The sequence below is a fragment of the Cyprinodon tularosa genome, unplaced genomic scaffold (genome assembly GCF_016077235.1).
Source record: "Cyprinodon tularosa strain WSP-4 unplaced genomic scaffold, ASM1607723v1 ctg31, whole genome shotgun sequence".
In the NCBI taxonomy this organism is placed as follows: domain Eukaryota; kingdom Metazoa; phylum Chordata; class Actinopteri; order Cyprinodontiformes; family Cyprinodontidae; genus Cyprinodon; species Cyprinodon tularosa.
Genome location: NW_024039019.1, coordinates 576,028 through 595,000, shown reverse-complemented (window position 1 = coordinate 595,000; position 18,973 = coordinate 576,028). Strand labels below are relative to the sequence as shown.

At 38.1% G+C, this 18,973-nt stretch overlaps 1 protein-coding gene across 1 annotated transcript in view; it reads left to right on the top strand.

Annotated features, from left to right (window-relative positions):
* The window catches only part of mtus1a (microtubule associated tumor suppressor 1a), a 22,817-nt gene extending 4,304 nt beyond the window's left edge, over positions 1-18,513 (top strand). Inside the window, 9 exon segments of the mRNA XM_038292170.1 lie at positions 3,718-3,908; positions 11,846-11,912; positions 14,047-14,261; positions 14,415-14,520; positions 14,649-14,722; positions 14,811-14,906; positions 15,420-15,536; positions 15,641-15,738; positions 17,430-18,513. Of these exon segments, the coding sequence (XP_038148098.1) occupies positions 3,718-3,908; positions 11,846-11,912; positions 14,047-14,261; positions 14,415-14,520; positions 14,649-14,722; positions 14,811-14,906; positions 15,420-15,536; positions 15,641-15,738; positions 17,430-17,658 (1,193 nt within the window). The 3' untranslated portion in view covers positions 17,659-18,513.
* Positions 18,514-18,973: the final 460 nt, after the last annotated feature.

Here is an 18,973-nt window from a genome sequence, read left to right as displayed (position 1 = left end):
TTGGCAAATTGTCTTACCTGCCTAAATCAAGGGAATATACACTTATTTCAGGAAAAATAACTTCCTTTCATTTCAGTTTTTGCAGTGTGAATCCATTTGGCTCCCTGAATGCGTTCTGTGTTCAATAAGAGACGTCCAAAAAAGCTTTTTATTGAAAACTTATTTTCATAGAGACTTTATTCAGTTTTCTGCTCATCCTGAGAGGAGAGGGAGTCTGAATAAAGTAGAGGAACTTTCCCTCAGCCAGAGAACTAGATTAGAATCTCATTGGCTGCAGCTTTTGATTGCTCCGCCCACATTAAGCACTGTTTGTGTATCCTCGCTCTACTTCAGCACCAGTACTGTTATCATGTTTAGAAATGCTGCTCTGGCAGACTGAAGCTTAGTTTCCCAACAGGATTAAAGGATAGTTTTTGTTTTTTGTTTCTTTACATGAAATCTAAGATCTGAGCAACATCGAATGGACTTTTCCTTTACTCTCAGCTGGGAATCTGTTTTGTTTTCTAACTTGGGAGTTTTGCCATGCTGAAGCAGGTGCCATAATTTTTTAATTATTTTATTTTATTAAAGGCTTCTTTAGTTTATTTATTCATATATTTTCCCAGTCCACGTCCGTCATCTAAGGATGCAGTACCAAAGCTGCAGGTGTGGGCATCACGGATGAGGCGTCTATATTAGGACACAGATTTCTATTTCTATATTTTTTCCATCCCGATTTATTACTGGCTTCAAACATTGAGTAGTTTTCTGCTTTCAAGCCATGCTATGGTCCCCGAAGCTCTCCCTATCAAACATCCATGTGCGTCTGACGGCCAAAGGTTTACTGCGAAACATTCAGCTGCTGTCAGGATGCAGGAAAAGCCCTGTGGTTTTCAAAGCAGGTCTGTCCATTTCATCCATGTTTAATCCTGCTGCTGTTTGGTTGTATTTCTGGAGTTTTTCTGCCTTTCTGTTCTGTAATAGAAGAGCCAAACCTGTTTTTGTTCCTTTTTAAAATCCAGATCTGCTGTTGGCTGTTCATACAAGCTATTTTTAGTTAAACATATAAGTAGCTAAAAAGGCAAATGGCTCAGGTTTCATTTACCCGTCTAAGTCAACCGAAACTTCAACTCTGTTAAAGTATATTTAGATGTGGCGATTTTAGCAGCTGTAAACAACCATAAATCTGACATTATTGGAGACCTGCTTTGGTTGATTGTCACCTTTTTAAGGCTCAGGTCTATGGAACTGTCAGAGTGTCTGCTCTTCCACACTGAGACACCCACTCATCTGTGATACTCTGTTCATAATGCTGCTGTGAATCATTAAGATGCTGTTTTTATAAACACTGTTGATGGTATTGAAAAAGCTTAATAATGCAAAAGTCAAGTTTAAATTATTATTAGTTTCTATTAAAACTTAATGTTAGAACATTGTTTAAGAAAAACATGATCTTGTCTACATACGAGGACCTTTTGCTGTACTAGTAAAGGAGAATATGCTTTTAACAGCATGATGTGGCTTCTAATTGAGAATCCACTTTTTCAGATTGAGAACCTCTGTTTGATTCTTTCTATTCAGAGAATAGATGACACCAAGCACCATGACAAACATCTAATTGTCAGGGGTCTCCTCACCCATCATGCTTTGCGCTGCGATGTCTCTGAGCAGAACAGTGTCTGTCTTTTTGCTTGGTGTTTTTTTTAAAGTTGGATGTTTAACTTTGTATAGCGTCTCTGAGGTGAAGGAGGGCAACATTTATGTCTGTTTGGTGGATTCACAAAGACGGCCCACTGGCCTCCTTGTGCCTCCATTGGTTAAAGAGACCAGGTCTGATTGGTTTGATCAAATGCAGGTTTGTGTGTTATGGAAAGCAGAAGGATGGAGCCGATGATGCTTTTCAAAGTTTCAAAATGTTAATAGAAATACACCTGTTGAAAGAAACTAATGTAGATGATCCTTCACATCTCTGATCAGAACCAGACCACTTCTCTGGCTCACATTTCAATAGTTTAACTGGTGACTGCATAAATTATTCAAATTTAGCAGCGTTTCATTTAGACCACCTGTGCTCCTGGATCTGTAGAATGGCTTCATGAATATGCAGAGGATGTACTTTACTTCTGTTTGGGTTTCATTTTCTTAAAGATAAGATGACCTGAACATTGAATTTATAACATATTACAGAATAATGGATCCTATCACATATTTAATATCAGCCACAGGACATATCACACAGAAAGATCAGATTATTTACTGTATTTTTTCCTCTCTCTGCAAAGCCACTAGAGGGCAGTGTTATTTAAAGACCTACAGATATCAGTTTCTTGAATCATTGTTTGACAAACTTTTTAGTACAACTATCCAACCTGCTAATGAAAAAACTCAACTTAAGGAAGTAAGACATTATTATACCGTGGGAGCAAAGTCTAAATGTTTGTAAACTTTGTTTTTATGACGCTTACAGAATTATTGGCTTGTTTTAGTCAGATTTCAAAGGGTTTCCACTGGAAGCATTTTCAATAAACGAGTAGTTTATTTGTGTGCGAGTGTACATGTCAGAATATTAAGTTAGGAATGAGAGCTGACTCAGTTTAGATTTAAAGAGTCTGCACTCCTCGTTAAGGAACCTACTTCCTCATGTTGCATCATAACTGTCTGCAAAAGTTCAGACTTGGGGAATCTCTTCTTACAGTTTCCTTGGTCATTTCTCAAGTAAAAAAAAGATTGAGTCTTTCTAAAACATGGGTGAGCTTTACCATACAGACTTAGCATCTTAACAAGATGCTTAATTTTATTTATTTAAACAACGATTAAAGTCGCAATAAAAAAGAACAGTTTTGGGTCAATCCATAAGCTAGAACAGCTGTTTTAATTATATTAGGCTAATATAAATAAGATTTGTTAAATTTAATAAATGAAACAAATCTTAATTTTGAGCTGCTTTACTAGATTGAAGGTATGCACATTAAATGAATGAAAGCTTTTTCTCAGTTCATATTCCGAAATACTTATAGGAAGAGACCCTTTGAAACTTCATACCATCAGAATTAATTACCTTACCTTAGTTATTTAACTCATTAACTGCCCCATTGAGAAAATGTCCAGTTTTTCAGCAAAGATATTCAAACATTTTAAAATAAATCTGTTTTCTGATTGGCTTTGACTGAGAACAGTTAAAATAATCAAAGATCCAGATTTTATTTATATATATATATATATATATATATATATATATATATATATATATATAAGGTGGTCAAGGTGTTAAAATTTGTTCTAGAAACCAGCAGCTTTTACTGTTGTTTTTATTGTATAATAAAATCATTTCACCAATCAGTCACCCCTTCCAGTATCACCCCCCCCCCCTTCATTCTGCTCCTTGGTTGGAGGTATGTCTTCTGATAATTTAACCCTGTGCTCTGGTGACAAACTTCTCTTCATTAGTCAAAGTAATGGTGCCTATCAGATGTCACTGATGTATTTATAAAGCAGATGTAAATCAAACCTGCTGCAGAATGACCTTGAGAGAATAAGCTGTCCTTGGCTACTGGTTTGTACTGGATTGGATTTGAGGAGCAGCGCTGTACTCATCAGGCTGATGATTAGGAAGTACTCTTAAGGTGTGCAGTAACCCAACCTTTCTTTTCAAACATGACGGACAGATTGGTTGGGTGGCAATCAGCAGGGGTTATGGAGGGGAGGATGCTAATGGTCATTGTTATGTTTTTTTTATAGTGAACAAGTGCAAGACCAGCGCCAGGCTACCTCAACAGCAGCATTCCAATACAACCAGGAGGACTGGGTCCCAGAAAGTGGTACAGGATGAAGGCCGACAGCAGAAGATCCAGCAGCTTGAAAAACCCCTTGCATCCAGCGACCGCAGGTTTCAGGCACTCGTCATCGTTCTACAGCAAACTTTGGCTGAGGTAAGAAAATATATAATATTTTGTTCTTCTCAAAATATGCTGCCCCTTTTTTTTTTATTTGCAGCTTCCGGGATTAATGTCAAAGGATAATTTATAAAAGATATTTAATAACATATAAGTAATGAGTTTTATCATTGTTTTCAGTGTGCAGCCCTTTTATTATACAACCTGGTGTATACCTGCTGTTGTCAGGAAATGCTTAAGCATCAGGCACATTTCTATTTATAGCTAAAGTCTGTCCAAGCCTTTGAGTGATATGCTATTTTTTCTCTTAACCAATCAAAACCATGCAATAAACTGTAGAACTTGAAGTTTACACATGTACTCACTATCTGAGGGTGAAAACAACAGTGCGGAAGATTTCCAGTGTCTGGTTTATGTTGGTTTCTGAACCATTGATACAGAATTTAAAAAACAATCCACTGGACTGTGTTTCCAAGTTTGAAGATGTTTTGCTATCCCAACCAGGAAGCTTTTTTTTTTTTTTTTTTTTTTTTTATATCTTTTTCATTTAGTTATAAACATATGAATTGCACTCTTTACAAATATCAAGTTTTCTAGTCCCCCCCTTTTTTTATATATGTGGGGGGAGGGCAAATTGACATTTTTCTCCCATCTTTTTTTTTTTTCTCCCACTAGTTCTTTTCATTCTTCTGTCACATTTGCAATTTGATAACAGAACATAACAAACAAGTCCAAACAAAACTATACCAAACAATAAAAAAATATGTTTACATAGAAGAAATATAAATGAAGAAAAACATGAACAGCAACAAAGCCTGTAGGGGGTAGATTAATAAAAAATAATAAAGAGATCAAAATTAGCAATAAGCTCTTTTTGTTGTATATAATAACCATTTTTCCCAGTCCTTTACAAAAGCCTCTTCTTTCATTTTCAATTTATACGCAAGTCGTTCCATTGTTTGGATGTCTTCTACAATACGGATCCATTGTTCATATGTTGGGGTTTCAGTTTTAAGCCAGTTCTTAGATATTGTTTTCTTTGCAGCCACAAGGAGAATCTTTAGCAGATATTGGTCTTTTACATGTACAGTATTGTCCAAATATCCCAAGTACAACACAAGACAAGATCGGGGTATCACATGCGTCAAAATCTCACAGATAGCTGAGTGAATGGCATCCCAGAATGACTATTTTTTCACATTTCCAGAAAATGTGTGAATGGTCAGAATCCACGTGGTTACAATGCCTCCAGCATGTTTTTTGAGTTTTCATTTGTTTACTTTTAATTTGGGGTGTTATGAAGTATCTGATCTGGTTCTTCCAAGCAAAATCTCGCCACTGCTGTGATTGTGTTGTAGTTAGGTGAACTTCCCACATGTCATTCCACATTTCCTCTGGGATGCCCTCACCCAGCTCACGTTCCCACCTTGCCCTGACGTATAGAGTTGATTCTTCACCAGGAAGCTTTTTTTAATTCAAAATGTCAGAAATAGAGTTGAGTTCCAGGCTTTATAGAGTGGACCAAAAACAAAGCCTTGTGTTGGCTCAATTTGCATGTTTTCTAAGGCATTGTTGACCTGAATGACTGAGAATCTTCACCAGATACAGAATTTTGTTGAATTTTAATTACTTAAAAAAAAAAAAAAACTGAAACAATTTCAAGATATTTTAATTCCAGCTTTCTGATGAGATTAGAAGAGCAGACTCGTAAAACAGTGATTTAATAATCTAAAACCGATACATTTACATCCTTAACTTCTTAAGTGAATTTCAGCTCCCCCCATTAACATAAAATGTAATATCTTCACTATTATCATTAATATTATTATTACTATTAAATATAACTTCTATTAAGAAAAAACATGTGGAGTTAAAGGGGAACACCGTTTTTTTTACATTTATATTTTTCTAAAACAAAGCGGCGCGTGTATGACATCATTCATGCTCGCCGGCTACCATTCATTCATCCTGTCTACTGAACTGCTGCTAGTTTTATTTACATGCCTGGAAGATGTCTAGTGCTACTACCACAGATGATCTCACTCCCCAAATGGAATTGAACGATTCAGATTAGCTCCCCGAATGAATGGAAGGGGTAGAGTGTAGCCGCCTGTGGCCCGGGCAGCCTGTCACTAATCCAGTGCGGTGCACGGATGACGTCATACACACTCTGCTTTGTTTAAAAAAATATAAATATAAAAAATATAACCGCGGATGTCTGGGGACAGTGATGCGCCTACATGTTATGAATGCTGGCGTACCATAAATTATCAATTTATAAACAGTTTAAACATAAACAGTTTAGTTTGTGCCTTCAACTCGTTGCCCATAGGAAGACGTTACTTGGATTACAAAACCGAATATCTTCAGAACAGCTCCAAATGGCACAAAACTCATATGGGTGGGTAGAACATGATGTAATTACGTAAAATCAAGGGCCAAATGTAAAAAAAAAACGGTGTCCCCCTTTAAATCTAAATTTTGAAGCCAACTATGTAAGAAAAGACTATCCTGCCTTGGCTGATGGGACTGAAAGGCCCTTTCCCTTTTTAGGACATACCTAAGCAAGGCTTTTTTTTTTTTTTTTTAACCTTAAGTTACCTAAAATAAAACATGGAGCACGTGTACAACTGGACAGCGATAGTCCTGCATTGCTAACAGGACCCCCCTACTACACACACTTGATCCTAGTTTGATTTCTTTTTTTATCACACTTTGTAGAAGATTTAATTTTTTGGGGGAAAATAAAAGTTAATACTTGGAATAATAATTCTCCTTTTAATTAAACCTGTAACATCTCTTTTGTTTTAAATAGCATGTCTGTGCTTCTTAAGTTTATTTCTAGTTCATTTTGTTTGCTGTAAATAGTTGTTCCAGTGAGCGGTCTTACCTAGTTGTCTAATGTGAGCGTGTGCTCTGAGATGTTTGCATGTACCCGGTTCGACCCCCTCAGACTGCCACTCTGGGTTCCTGAGCAAAACCCTTAACCCCCACCTACACTGCTCCCTGGTCGCCGCACAATGGCAGCCCACTGCTCCCCCAAGGTGATGGTTTAATAAACGGATTTACATTTACATTTTAATAAACAGGTGATGCTAGTCACCAGCTGATATCTGATATCTTGCATATTAATTAATTAATTTAAACTTTACTAAATACTCCTCAGTTCCAGCACACCCCTGTAAAGAAGATTAAACTTCATTTGCTTTGTATGTAGTCTGAGAGCCTAAGTGTATATTTTCTTTGGAGACTAACAAAAAAACAAATTTTAATAATTCAGACACCTCTTTTTCTGCAGGGTCTAATTCTTGCCTCAGAAGTGACGGAGCTAACAGGTTAACCATATAAACATCTAGACTGTAGCGCTGAATGACATTGTGTTCTTGGATAGTGTGGTTGTTCATTATTCATGTGTTTGAGGCAGCCGAGGAACAGGAGGCTCCCGACACCCGGATCGGTTCCTTCAACGAATGACTGTTATTGGGAGTCACCCTTGTGCTTCATTTTCTTTTAGCCTACATCTCTAGAGATTCCTTGTAATCAGTTTCAGTTGGTGTAATAGAGTTTAGATCATTTTCTTTCAGATCAGATTTAGTGTTTGCAACATTTTGTCATAAATAGATGTAAGATCCATAGAGCACATGGAGAAATGTTTTATTTTAAGTTACAGAGCAGATCCTGGAGGATTAGCCTTTCTCAGCGCTGTTTTCTACATATCATCACAGTTGACCAAATTCAGAGTAGGATCAGTTTAATGAGCATGTCGCCTCTGAAATGTGGCAGCTATGTGGAAGGCACACAGCGTGACCTTTAATCACTGATGTTTGACTCATGCCCTTCTGTTTGGGCAGCAGGGTTGTGAAACCAGAGGCATTACCAAATCTTAAAAACACATTTGTTCCTCTGGCAGAAAAACAGCTGTTGCTGCTCCTCCCTCTGACTCAATATAATTCTTACAGTTTAAACCACTTTATGTTTGACTTTAGAGCTGTTAAACCCCAATACATCTAATTTACAACAAGTAGATTAATCAGTGATTTGACTCGCACATATTTAATAACAGGTCTTATCCTTTTTATTGATATCACTGATGGTGAATTGGGGAATGGAATCTGGTGGCTGATCTTAATGCCATTAATAGGAGGCACCAGCCTGCCTTGCTAGTGTGAGAATGTCCCAGCTGTTGACTTGATATGGTTATAAAGTGGGTGCTGCGTCTTATCTGTCTGGATAAGGACTGAGTGCTGGTTCTGCCTTCTATCCTATTATCTCCTCTCACTTCATTTGAAGCTTTAGAAAACTCAACAGCTTAATTGATATAAAAATAGTTTTCATATCATTGAAACTTTACCCATTTTGTCAAAGTATAATTAATTTAAGGATACGGTTTCTTAGGCCAGACATTTTTTTTCCGTTTAAATGAATAATATTTAGAAAAGTAGAAAGGGATTTTTATTTTTTTCAATTAATTCCCTTTGACTCATACCTCTAGGATGAATCGGTTGCCGGTTGTTAAGAGACTGTCCACAGCTCACAGGTTGTCCCAGCAAGAAACTAGGGATTTCAATTTTAATTTTAGTCTGGTGCATTGCGGTCTCTAACAAATATTGCTGCACTGTGTCACATGTGTGACCATTGTTTATTTACTTGGCCATACGACATAATACAAATCTTCTAGTAATGTATTACTGTGGGATGGTTTAAAAAGCCTCTCCTTTGTATGGTATTATTTTTAAAAATGATGTGTAGATTTTTTATTTTTTGTAAATACCCTGCTACTCGATTTCATCTCCAGGTTAATGTTTTAATCCAGATGCTCCAGACGACTCTACTATTGATGAACAATGATCCCACCAGGAAGGTCTGGAGCAGAAATGACGGGAAGCTTTAAAACAGGATCTCAATCTCTGAACTTCTGTAGGGTCATGGAGGCAGTTGAGCTAAACGCAAAGCCTGGAGAAAAAAAAAAAGAACTCTCAAAAAACCTAAAAACTAAACCGCTTAGTATTTTAATAGAAATAAAATCCAAAATATTTAACCAGAACGACATAGAATGGTTTAGACCACTGGTGTCTGAAGTGCGGCCAAGGGGCCATTTGCAGTCCCCAAACCAATTTTCTTCGTCCCCCCAACTACAATTCTTGAATGATTGTTTCGCAAAGTACAGGTAGTTAATGGGCAGATGGTGACCTTTTATTCTTAATTAAGGCAGAATTATTTACATTGCAAGTGCGAAGAATTGTTGCGAGATTTATGAATTCACAAACCTGTTGAAAATAAATCTTACCAAAGGCCAATAGATCCATTAGCCTTGAATATTGAAATTGTACAGATGGATACTGTGTGGAAGTCAAATTGAACTTAGCAGTGCAATCCGACATAATCCAGATTGATCCGCTATTACTACAGTCAAGTTTTTACTGAAATGCAGATTAATTTATTAAAATGGTCTAAATACAGCAATCATTTTCAAAAATGATCCCAACTCTGTTCTTGATGCTGAAAAGTGATAATTTTCTTTTCCTTTTTATAATCCAGACCCAAAATAATTTGCAATCTTTATGGCCATCTTTTAGTACTGCAAGGACACACATCTCTATCATTTCAGAAAATCTGGCCATATCCTCATATTTTTTGGAAAATGTACAAAAAACTCCTTAACTTTGATGTTTAAAAATTTAACAAGAATAATATTGTATTATTTTCACCTCACGTATATTTGACATGTTTTAGCCCATAGCATATTCAGGCTTTAGGGTGGTCCTTTTAAAGTATAGACCCAAGTTCTCCAGAAAACTAAATGATCTTTTGTAGATGCTTTCCATCAGCTTTAGTTCATTTTTTTTTCTTATTTTTTTTTTTTCAAACAAAGGTTTTTTCAGTCTCTAGATGTTTGAACAAAGAAGCACATGATGCTTATCACCATGTTCTTATTATATAGACTACACCACTGTGTAATCTGTATAATGTTCACTTATTTATATGGTCAGTACATCTCTGCGTTGCAAGTGTAATAACCCAAGTGAACTACTATGTAGTCTTCCCATAGCTCTCTTCAGTGCAAATTTTTTTTTTATAGAAGGGAAACCTATTCCAGGACATTACAACTTTTTCTTCTTTAATCCTTTTTTGTACTATATACAGTCTTTTTATATTGTCTGCTCTATTTCTATCTTTAATTGCATCTTGCTTTAACTCTTTGTTCTCTATATAAGCTACTGGAACTGGAATTTCACTGAAGGAATAATCCCAAAGGATAAATAAAGTTGAGTCTAAGTCTTTCACAAAAACATCTGCACTGTAAATACAGCTGAAGGTTGCTCTACAAACTGTTGACTGAAAGGGACTAATGCATGTATGCCTTAGTTTTTAGATTGTTTGTGAAACACTTTTATAAGCTTTATAAACACTTCCATGAGGGTGGGACTTCCCCCCCCCCCACGCTCATACAATCAGAATAACAGGAATATTGAATAACAATTTTTCTTTCTACGTCATGCATCTGTTGCTGTTTTCCAATAAATCCATGTTACTGGAACACGACATGCAGCCGTTTGCCTCTTATCTCGGCCCACATTGTGACACTACTCTAAACCAAGAATATCTTCTTTATGCTCTCATGTGACATTTATAGCAACATGAAGCTGTAATGAAAAGGAAGGTATAATGACCCCCTAAATTTGAACTGTTTTCACTCCATTGTTGGATCCACCAGATCATTGGTGTGATTCATTTAAATGTGCTACACAAATCCTGGAAAAGTTAAACAGCGAAAAATAAATGCCAACTATGACAGTTTTTGTGTAACCTTTCAATAGTTATCAATAGCTTGTGAGTGTAGTAATCTTTTTTCTTGTACTTCATATTGATTGGCCATTGACTGTAAGAAGTCTTGTTCATGGAGAAGATGGTAAATTGATCTGTCATGGCATTAAATCATCTCCTAATGGAGAGTCTGTGTCAATGCAGCCTGGAGTTGGGGGATGGTAACAAGGAGGACATGGCTGTGATTAACCTGGGTGGGTCACTCCACTGAAGTGGTCCTCTCCCTTCAGCCTGATGTCAGCCAGCGCTGTGCAGTTCATCTGTTTACTCCCCTCTGACTACCTTTAGAGCTGTGGGGGTGGTCCTAAAGCGAACTGCCCCTGTTTCCTTTTTCGATGCAGTACGGTAAAGCCCTCTGCAGCCAGTGGAGCAGCTTTTTCAGTCGTGCCTTTAGATGTAGTGAGCTCAGTCTGAGAAGGGCGTCCATGTGGAGGTGGTACATCCACCTGGACCACTGTCCGTCCTGGATTACCAGGTCTCCATAGCTACCAGAGGGGACTCCAGCACCCGAGCCTCAGGCTGAGGCTGAATAATGGGCTGTGCTGGCAGCAAAGCTTGTATTAGTGCTCGCTGCGCTGCAGAGAGGGTAACCAGCTTCCACTTTGTTTTCCTCCGCTGTGAGACAGAGAGGCAGTTCAAAGTGATGAGTTTATATTAGCATATAGCTTGCCATCCTGTCTCGTGTTTCTCTCTGATGTTTATCTGGTACTGTTGGCTTTTTCATGTGCATTTGCATGATTTAATGAAGTGTCACTCACAATGTGACATGTGGAGCGTCAGGTTGCAGATGTAACTCATTACTATAAGAGGGAGGATGGTAAACTGGTCGGTCTGCGTCTGTTTGAGGGTAGCTGTAGCACTGCAGCACAACCTGCAGCTGCAAAACTGACTCATGAAGACTAAGGAAGTTAGGGTGACACGAGAAGTGTTTGAAACTGGAAACAGGAGCTGAGTGCCGAAGGGTTTTTACTTCTCCTCCCAGTATCAGGCTCTGTTTAGCAGCATCTGTGTCGGTATCTATTAGTTAGCTGTTTTCCAGAAAGCCGTCCAGAAAACTGGGATTTACTAGATTCCAGTGCTTATGGTCAGTAAAGTCTTTGCTTCTTTCTCTGTCTGTATCTCTGACGTTTGTATGTTTTTCTCTGCAGCGTGATGAAGCCACCAGGCAGAGCAGACAGCTGTCTCAGGAACTGGCCAACCTCAAAGGAGAACTGGGTACGTTGCAATATAACGGCGTTCTTCAGTGGTCATTGCTTCAGTGTATGCCCCCAGTCTCTGTTCAGCTCCTTTTGATTCGTATGATTAGACAGTGTTGTCATTGACCAGTTGGATTGAACCTAAAATAGCTTCTGCTGATTTTTCCATTGGTCATTAGATCTATTGTTTCCTATTGAAGATATGTCTGTTATTCCAACCGCTTTGCCAGCTGTATAGTTTATATTTATATATTGAACATTGCTGATTATAGTAGTGTTGGTCCACACCCCCTGAGTGGCTCCCACTGGTGGAACGCCACACCACTGCTGGCCTTCAGGGTGCTGAGGAACAATGGATCTTTTATGTACTGTTTAGGGGTCGTCACTCTGAGTAGCCTTGCACATACATGCATGCTTCAACTCCTGTCTTCACATCAGTATTTATACATCTCCCCTAAGGCGTGGAGGCGTTTAGGCACCCCCATCCTCCCCCACAGCCGCCTAAGAACTCCCACATGACTACTTTTACATGCGGAGTGCTGTTTATATTTGCTCTTTAACACAATCTTCTGTTCAGACCAGCTTGGAGACCCACAGGAACGTCAGTCTTTTTGGACCATTATGAGTCTCAGCCTGTTTACAGTATTATAATCCCAGCTTTAGATATAGAAAGCATAAAAACCTGGCCTAATAGTAGGCTAGAAAAGCCCATCTTCCTGCTAACTTGACTGTTTTTTTTGTTCAAAAAAATTTCCTCTCATTTTGGTCATTTCTTCAACTGTCACAAGTTTTTTTCTTTGTGGGTTAAAAAGTTAGCTGTTACCGCCTCATCCAAAGTCTGGTTGTAATTCCAATAAAAAACAACAAAAAAAACAACGACAAATGTTTCAGTATTGTTTCAAATTGCAGTAATGTGTTCTGTTTTCTATCTTCATCCTCCTGATTGTTTTTTCAAAATAACAGAGTTCAACATGGTTACAGCAGTAAATTCAATGCTAATCGCCTTTTTAGTCTTTCCTTATTTAAAAACATCAATATTAGCATTTCATCATCATCAGAAAAAACAGATCTGTAATTTTTAACCCTTGACTGTATCTCTCTGCAGCAAAGTACATTTAAAATTTTTGCATTATTACTCAAAGTAAACTTCATATATTTGGTGGGTAAATTGGTGACATAGTAGAGTGTATTACTAATTAGATCTCGGCATGTATGAGCAATCAGGTTGACAAACATTTGGTTTCATGATGACACATAAAGGTCAGGATGTCTTTATTTTTAACCATAGGTATATTTAAGGTTGCATTACAAAAGATAGATTCATCAGTAAAAGTTAAGATACAAATATAATGAATACGAAAATTAGGAAAATTGTTTATTAAGATCATATTTACCAGTAAAAGGTTATTATTCTGCCTGATTAAAGATTTAAAAAAAAGTCATATTTTAAGTGTAAACTAGTCTAAATGTATTTAATAATTTCCATACATGGCTGTAAGTTTTGTTAGCATGAGCCAAAGGGAATCAGAAAGGAGCTAAATGTTGGTTCAGAGGGGTGGTATAAACTGACCAGGAGCCAGAAGGGTAGAGCCGAGGGAACTTTCTACACAGCATGAACTGAACACATCTATTTTTAGTTTGATTCTTAAGTCCTTCACTAAACATGCCAGCCTTTTAATGGCTGACAAGTTCAGTTTAACATGGAACACCCTGATAGTTTATCTCTTAAATATGACAGCCGTTTGTTCACAGAAGCTTCAATTGTTTAACAGTCTCCCACCTAAAGTCAAAAGCAAACTCTAGCTCAGTGGCAACAGTAACTGTAAATGTTAGATTATGTTATAAATGTTAGATTATGTTATAAATGTAACTATTTGTAGCTTGGAATAGGTTTTGAGTCACCATTAAAACACTATAATAAGTGATTTATCACTTGTTATAAATATTTCTTTCTACTTTTCAGTAAGTCAGCTGTAGTTTGCTGGGCAACCTCCGCACTGTAAAGTCAGATTTTTCCATTCCTTTTTGGACACCATTTGATGCTACTGTGGGCTAAATCAGGATCCCCTGGAAATGTTTAGTGACTCACTACAGCAATCTACCCCCTCACTCTTTTGATAAATGCTAAACTCTGCCTTTTGTTTTTATGACAGCTTCTTCTGTCCACTCGTCTGAGTGCCTGGAGAGGGAGAAGGAAGAGCTGCATGCTGCTCTGCACCATGCAACACAGAAACTGCAGGAAGAGCACAGAAAGGAGCTTGCTGAGCTGGAGCAGCGGCTACAGGCTGCTCACAGGGCCGAATGGGACCATGTTCAGCTCACCTATCAGGAGGAAGCAAACAAATACAAGACCCTCATGCAGCAGCAGGTCTACCCAGATTTTACCTTTTAATTTTCCCTTTTGAGTTTAAAGGCAACAAGAAGTGACACATTTTGAACATATTTAATGTTAATTTTATTTTGGAGGTTTAAAGAAATCATATTTATTTTTTGTGACTTTTAAATATCTTTTTTTTTTTAGATGGAGGAACTGAAAGCCAACCATGAAGCCATGAAGATGCAACTAGAGAGCTGCCATGCAGAGCAGCTGCAGTCAGTCAGGCAGCAGTATGAAACCTCTATGGAAGGTGAGGACAGAGCAATGGATCCCCTTTTTTGACTAATGAAATGCTATTTTTAATAAAATAAAGTAAATGTTTGTCTCATTATCTTCCCTGATGTATAATAATTTTTCTGAACTTTGCAAACCTCTCAGAACTCAGGAAGGTCCACGCACAGGAACTCCAATCTATTGAGAAGGCTCTAAAAGATACAAAAACCTCTCTGTCTGTAAGTTTTTCTGTTTATTTGCACCTTAGAGTTTGTGTCTGTGTATTCCAGCTTGTCCACTGGTTTTATTCACTATCTGCATCCACAGGCACAGATTCAGGAGCTGACAGTAGAGAATAATGTCCTGTTAGAGAAGCTAGCTGCAGAGGAGAGCAGGAGGAGAGAGCTGGGTGAAAACACTCAGGTACCTTTTGTCTGCGATGCAGAAAGGACTCAGTGTTGAAACCCCTCATGACTCTGGTGCCGTTTGCCTGCGGGTATCCAGAGTGGGTTGGAGGGGGGGGTGGGGCAATAAAGCAAAAGACTTCCTTAAAGATATACTATCACTGAATAGAGATAAAACCAATATTTATTATGAAAGAATGAGTTCTTTGAAACACAATCATTTATCAATGCACAATAAAGAACTAATTGTTCTTCAGTTTATAAAAAGTTTTCTTGGAAGAATTAAAGTCTTATACCTTTATACAGACTATGACCTGCAGCTATATGGCTGCAGAAAGTAATAACTGAAACCTCTGCCCATTAACTCCCATAAAGCCTTGGAGTAGAACAGACAAAATGACTAGTAGTCAGAGCTCAGTGGAGCCCTCTGCTGGTTGTTCTCACTCTATTTTCAGTTAGAACATGTGCTGTATGTCAGCAGTGTTCCCATCCTGGTAGACTTTAATCATGTTGCTGCATCTTCTCCCTGCAGAAAGACTCTCACGCTCTGTATTTAGAGCAGGAGCTGGAGAGTCTCAAAGCAGTGCTGGATATCAAAAACGAACAGCTCCACCAGCAGGAGAAGATGATGATGGAGATCAGCAAACTGGTGAGAGCTGGATTGCATGCAGAGAGGTTTCCAAATGACATTAAGAAAATATAAAGTACAAAGAGCTGCCTGACCACTAAAATATCTTCATCTGTCTCTAACAGAAGGAGAGAAATGTGAAGCTAAATGAGATCCTCATAAAGGTCCAGCAGGAGAATGAGGACCTGAAAGCTCGAATGGAAAGGCACGCCGCTCTGTCAAGGTACCAGATAAACTGAAAGTTTTAACTAGAAATAAACCTCCAATAAAGATTTAACATGATCATTCTAATTTTTCTAGAGTTTCCAACCATAAACATGTTATTATTCAGCAGGTCTGGTAATTGAAACTGCATTCGCTGTTTGTTTGTTGATCCTTTTTACCTGCTTTAGATTTTAAGCCTTTAATTTAAATCAAGAGTATTGATATTGATCAATCTTGAGGTTTTGGAGGGGCCCAGGCAGAGACCCTATTAGGTCCAACAGAGGGAGCTAAAGATTAGGGTGATGCAAAGAAGGCTTCCAATCATGGAGACTTGGTGCTTATCAGTGCTGAAGTTATGAGATGAGCCGAGGCTTCAAGGCTTGTGTCGAGTAATTTTGGGGGCGTTTCTGTGAGGCGTGTATCGAGACTTGCTACATTTGGGGGAGGAGCCAAAATAGATGTAGTCTGAAGCCTCGCTGCCCGCCAGACTGTGACCGCTTGGGGAAGTGGAACTTCGGCAGGCATTTACACAGCCTCAGTATTCAGTCAAATGTGGGAGTTTATATGAGAGATGGATAGAGTTTGGATATATTCTACGAAAAGATTGGTGCTTTTTCCAACCAATCTAGTTGGTTAAAACTAGTTTGGTTAGATTAAACGATGTATGATCAACCCTATTTGAGCAGGCCACTGATCATAGATGTAATAGATTTTATAATGGGTTTTGTAAAAGATGGACTTCCAATCCAAGGGTTGTTGGTTCAAAGCCCGCCCTCAGTTTTTCAAAAGTGTTGATAAAACATATCTAGTGTTTCGGCTAATGTGACTAATTTGCATTTGTTGCCCTAGTATAAATATAGATTGGTTAAAAAACACAAAAATAGATTGGTGGGTTTAACCAAAAGACTGGTTGAACACAAAACTTCCAACCCGATTAAAACCCCAAACTGTGCAGATTGGGCAATGAGGAGAAAATAAAAGGTCATTTTTATTTAAACATAATAGTTTTTCCACAAACACTATCACTATCTGCTTGAGCTTATTTCACTAAAATGGCAGAAAACTATGTACCTAAAATTGTTGTTCTCTTCTAAGACATTTTACACACAAAAAAAAAAACTTAAGAGTTTATTATACAGACCTAACATTAAAAATTTCAAATGAACTTATTTGGGGGAAAAAATAATCAAGAAAATATTTAATATTGCAAAAAATCAGTTATATCACTAACTGTAGTTCTGCCTTCCACCAGTAGGAGGCGACATGTTCACATGAGGCTTCATGAACTGTGGAGATTGTTGAAACAATTTGGCCAAATGGTTCAAGGCCTCATGAGGCCTCATCTCACCATCACTACTTATCAGGAAGGTAGAATCTTCGGAGAACCAGTAGACGTTAGGAAGATGTAGGTTTTAAAATCGGAAACAAACAAAAAGATGTATACTTCTGGCAGATTTAAATATATATATATCGTTATGAGCCAAACTGTCTGTTGGTGCTTTCAAAGATTAGAAATCATTGAAAGGTAAGGGTTGAGTATCCAACCAGCACTGATTAATCAAATATTTGTAGATTTTTGTCATTGAAAGGATTTCTCTCTTTACATTAAAACTAGATTGTTAAAAGTTTGATGGACCAAAATAATTCATGGAAAACAGGGACGTGCTGATGCCTCAAATGTTTAGTAAATATTTTTCTGCCGCCCCACAGACAGCTGTCCACAGAGCAGGCCGTGCTGCAGGAGTCCCTTCAGAAGGAGTCAAAGGTCAACAAGCGGCTTTCTATGGAGAACGAGGAGCTGCTCTGGAAGCTCCATAACGGAGACTTGAGTAGCCCCCGCAAGCTGTCCCCCAGCCCTACCTCACCCTCCCACCCCTTCAAGCTGCAGTCCCCTCGCAGCTCTGGCTTCTTCTCCAGCTCCCCCGTCTCCCCCAGATAACAGTGGGACCCTGCTTCCAGGAAGCAGACCGCTGTGTTTGGTTATTCCTCTGGAACAAAAGCTGTGATTGGATCCCGTCGATGGAACGGACCGAGACCCGGATCAACTCAATCACCTCCTGTACAAACATGCAAAATACTGTATAAAAAAAGAAAATGTTGCACAGAAGCACTTAAAGCCACCTTGTTCTTTGCCTTTGACACCTGATCTGATTGATAAAGATTGAGGGAAAAAAAGAATCTCAGGACTTTTATGTACTGAAATACTATTTTTGTTGTTTGCTATCAGAGGCTTGTTTTCCCGAAGCTCAGCACACGCTAACAAACGGTACATGCATGCACCGTTAGCCTTTCCCTGTTAAAGATGGCTGACTTTCTGTGATTCAGGACTCCACAGCCAGAATTTGACTACAGGATAGTTTGGGTTGTATATATTTATTCAGAATATCTAAGAAGCTGGAATTGTTTTGTTTGGACTTTTGCACCTTTTCTCACAATGCTAACAGTCAGTTTTACTTTCATACACTGGCCTTCTACACCCAGTTCCTTAAGGTTGTTTTAGTGTGGATGGTGTGTGTTCCTATTATTCCCAGTCAGCTTAGAGATCTCCTGTGGTCTGTGGTTTTCTTTAAGCAGGATATCATTCCAAGTCTTGCTTCTTGTGTTTGAGTCTTGTTTGTGAGGAAGGAATATTCCTCACACAGCTTTAAATGTACGATTCTGTTTTCAGGTTTGCTTGTATATAACAGGGACATCCGATTTTTGAAAGGTAGGAATATTTTGTGTGGAAATGTATACCAGATATGCTGAGCCTGTTCGAAATATGCAATTAATAAAGACTTGTATTAAACGTGGAGAAGGGAAATTATTGACTACAGATTAAATGCTAAGGAGACAGCATTTAATCTAGTAGAGGGCATACAGCAGGAATGTGAGCTCTTTAATCCGTTATTGGATGTAATCCAGCACTCATCTCAAATCTGTAATCATTGTTTTTGCAGTGCAGGAGTCATTGCACCAGTCCAAACTGGGCTCGGTCACTGCAGAACACATTCCACATAAGGAGCACATTAGCAAAAAATCCAACTTTAAACCAGATTCCAATGTCTAGCAGTGCAAAAAAAGTCAGACTGCTGTTTTGTTTTGAGTTTTTATTTGTTTTTTTGCATACATTTTCAGTTTAATTTGGAAGAAGGAGGTTTCCCTGGATCTTTACTGTTCTTTTTCACCAAAAAATTATCCTTTAATGGTTTACCTCATCTTAACATCTGTATGTGAAACAACTTTTTTTTTTTTTCCTGTGAGGTTTTTAATTG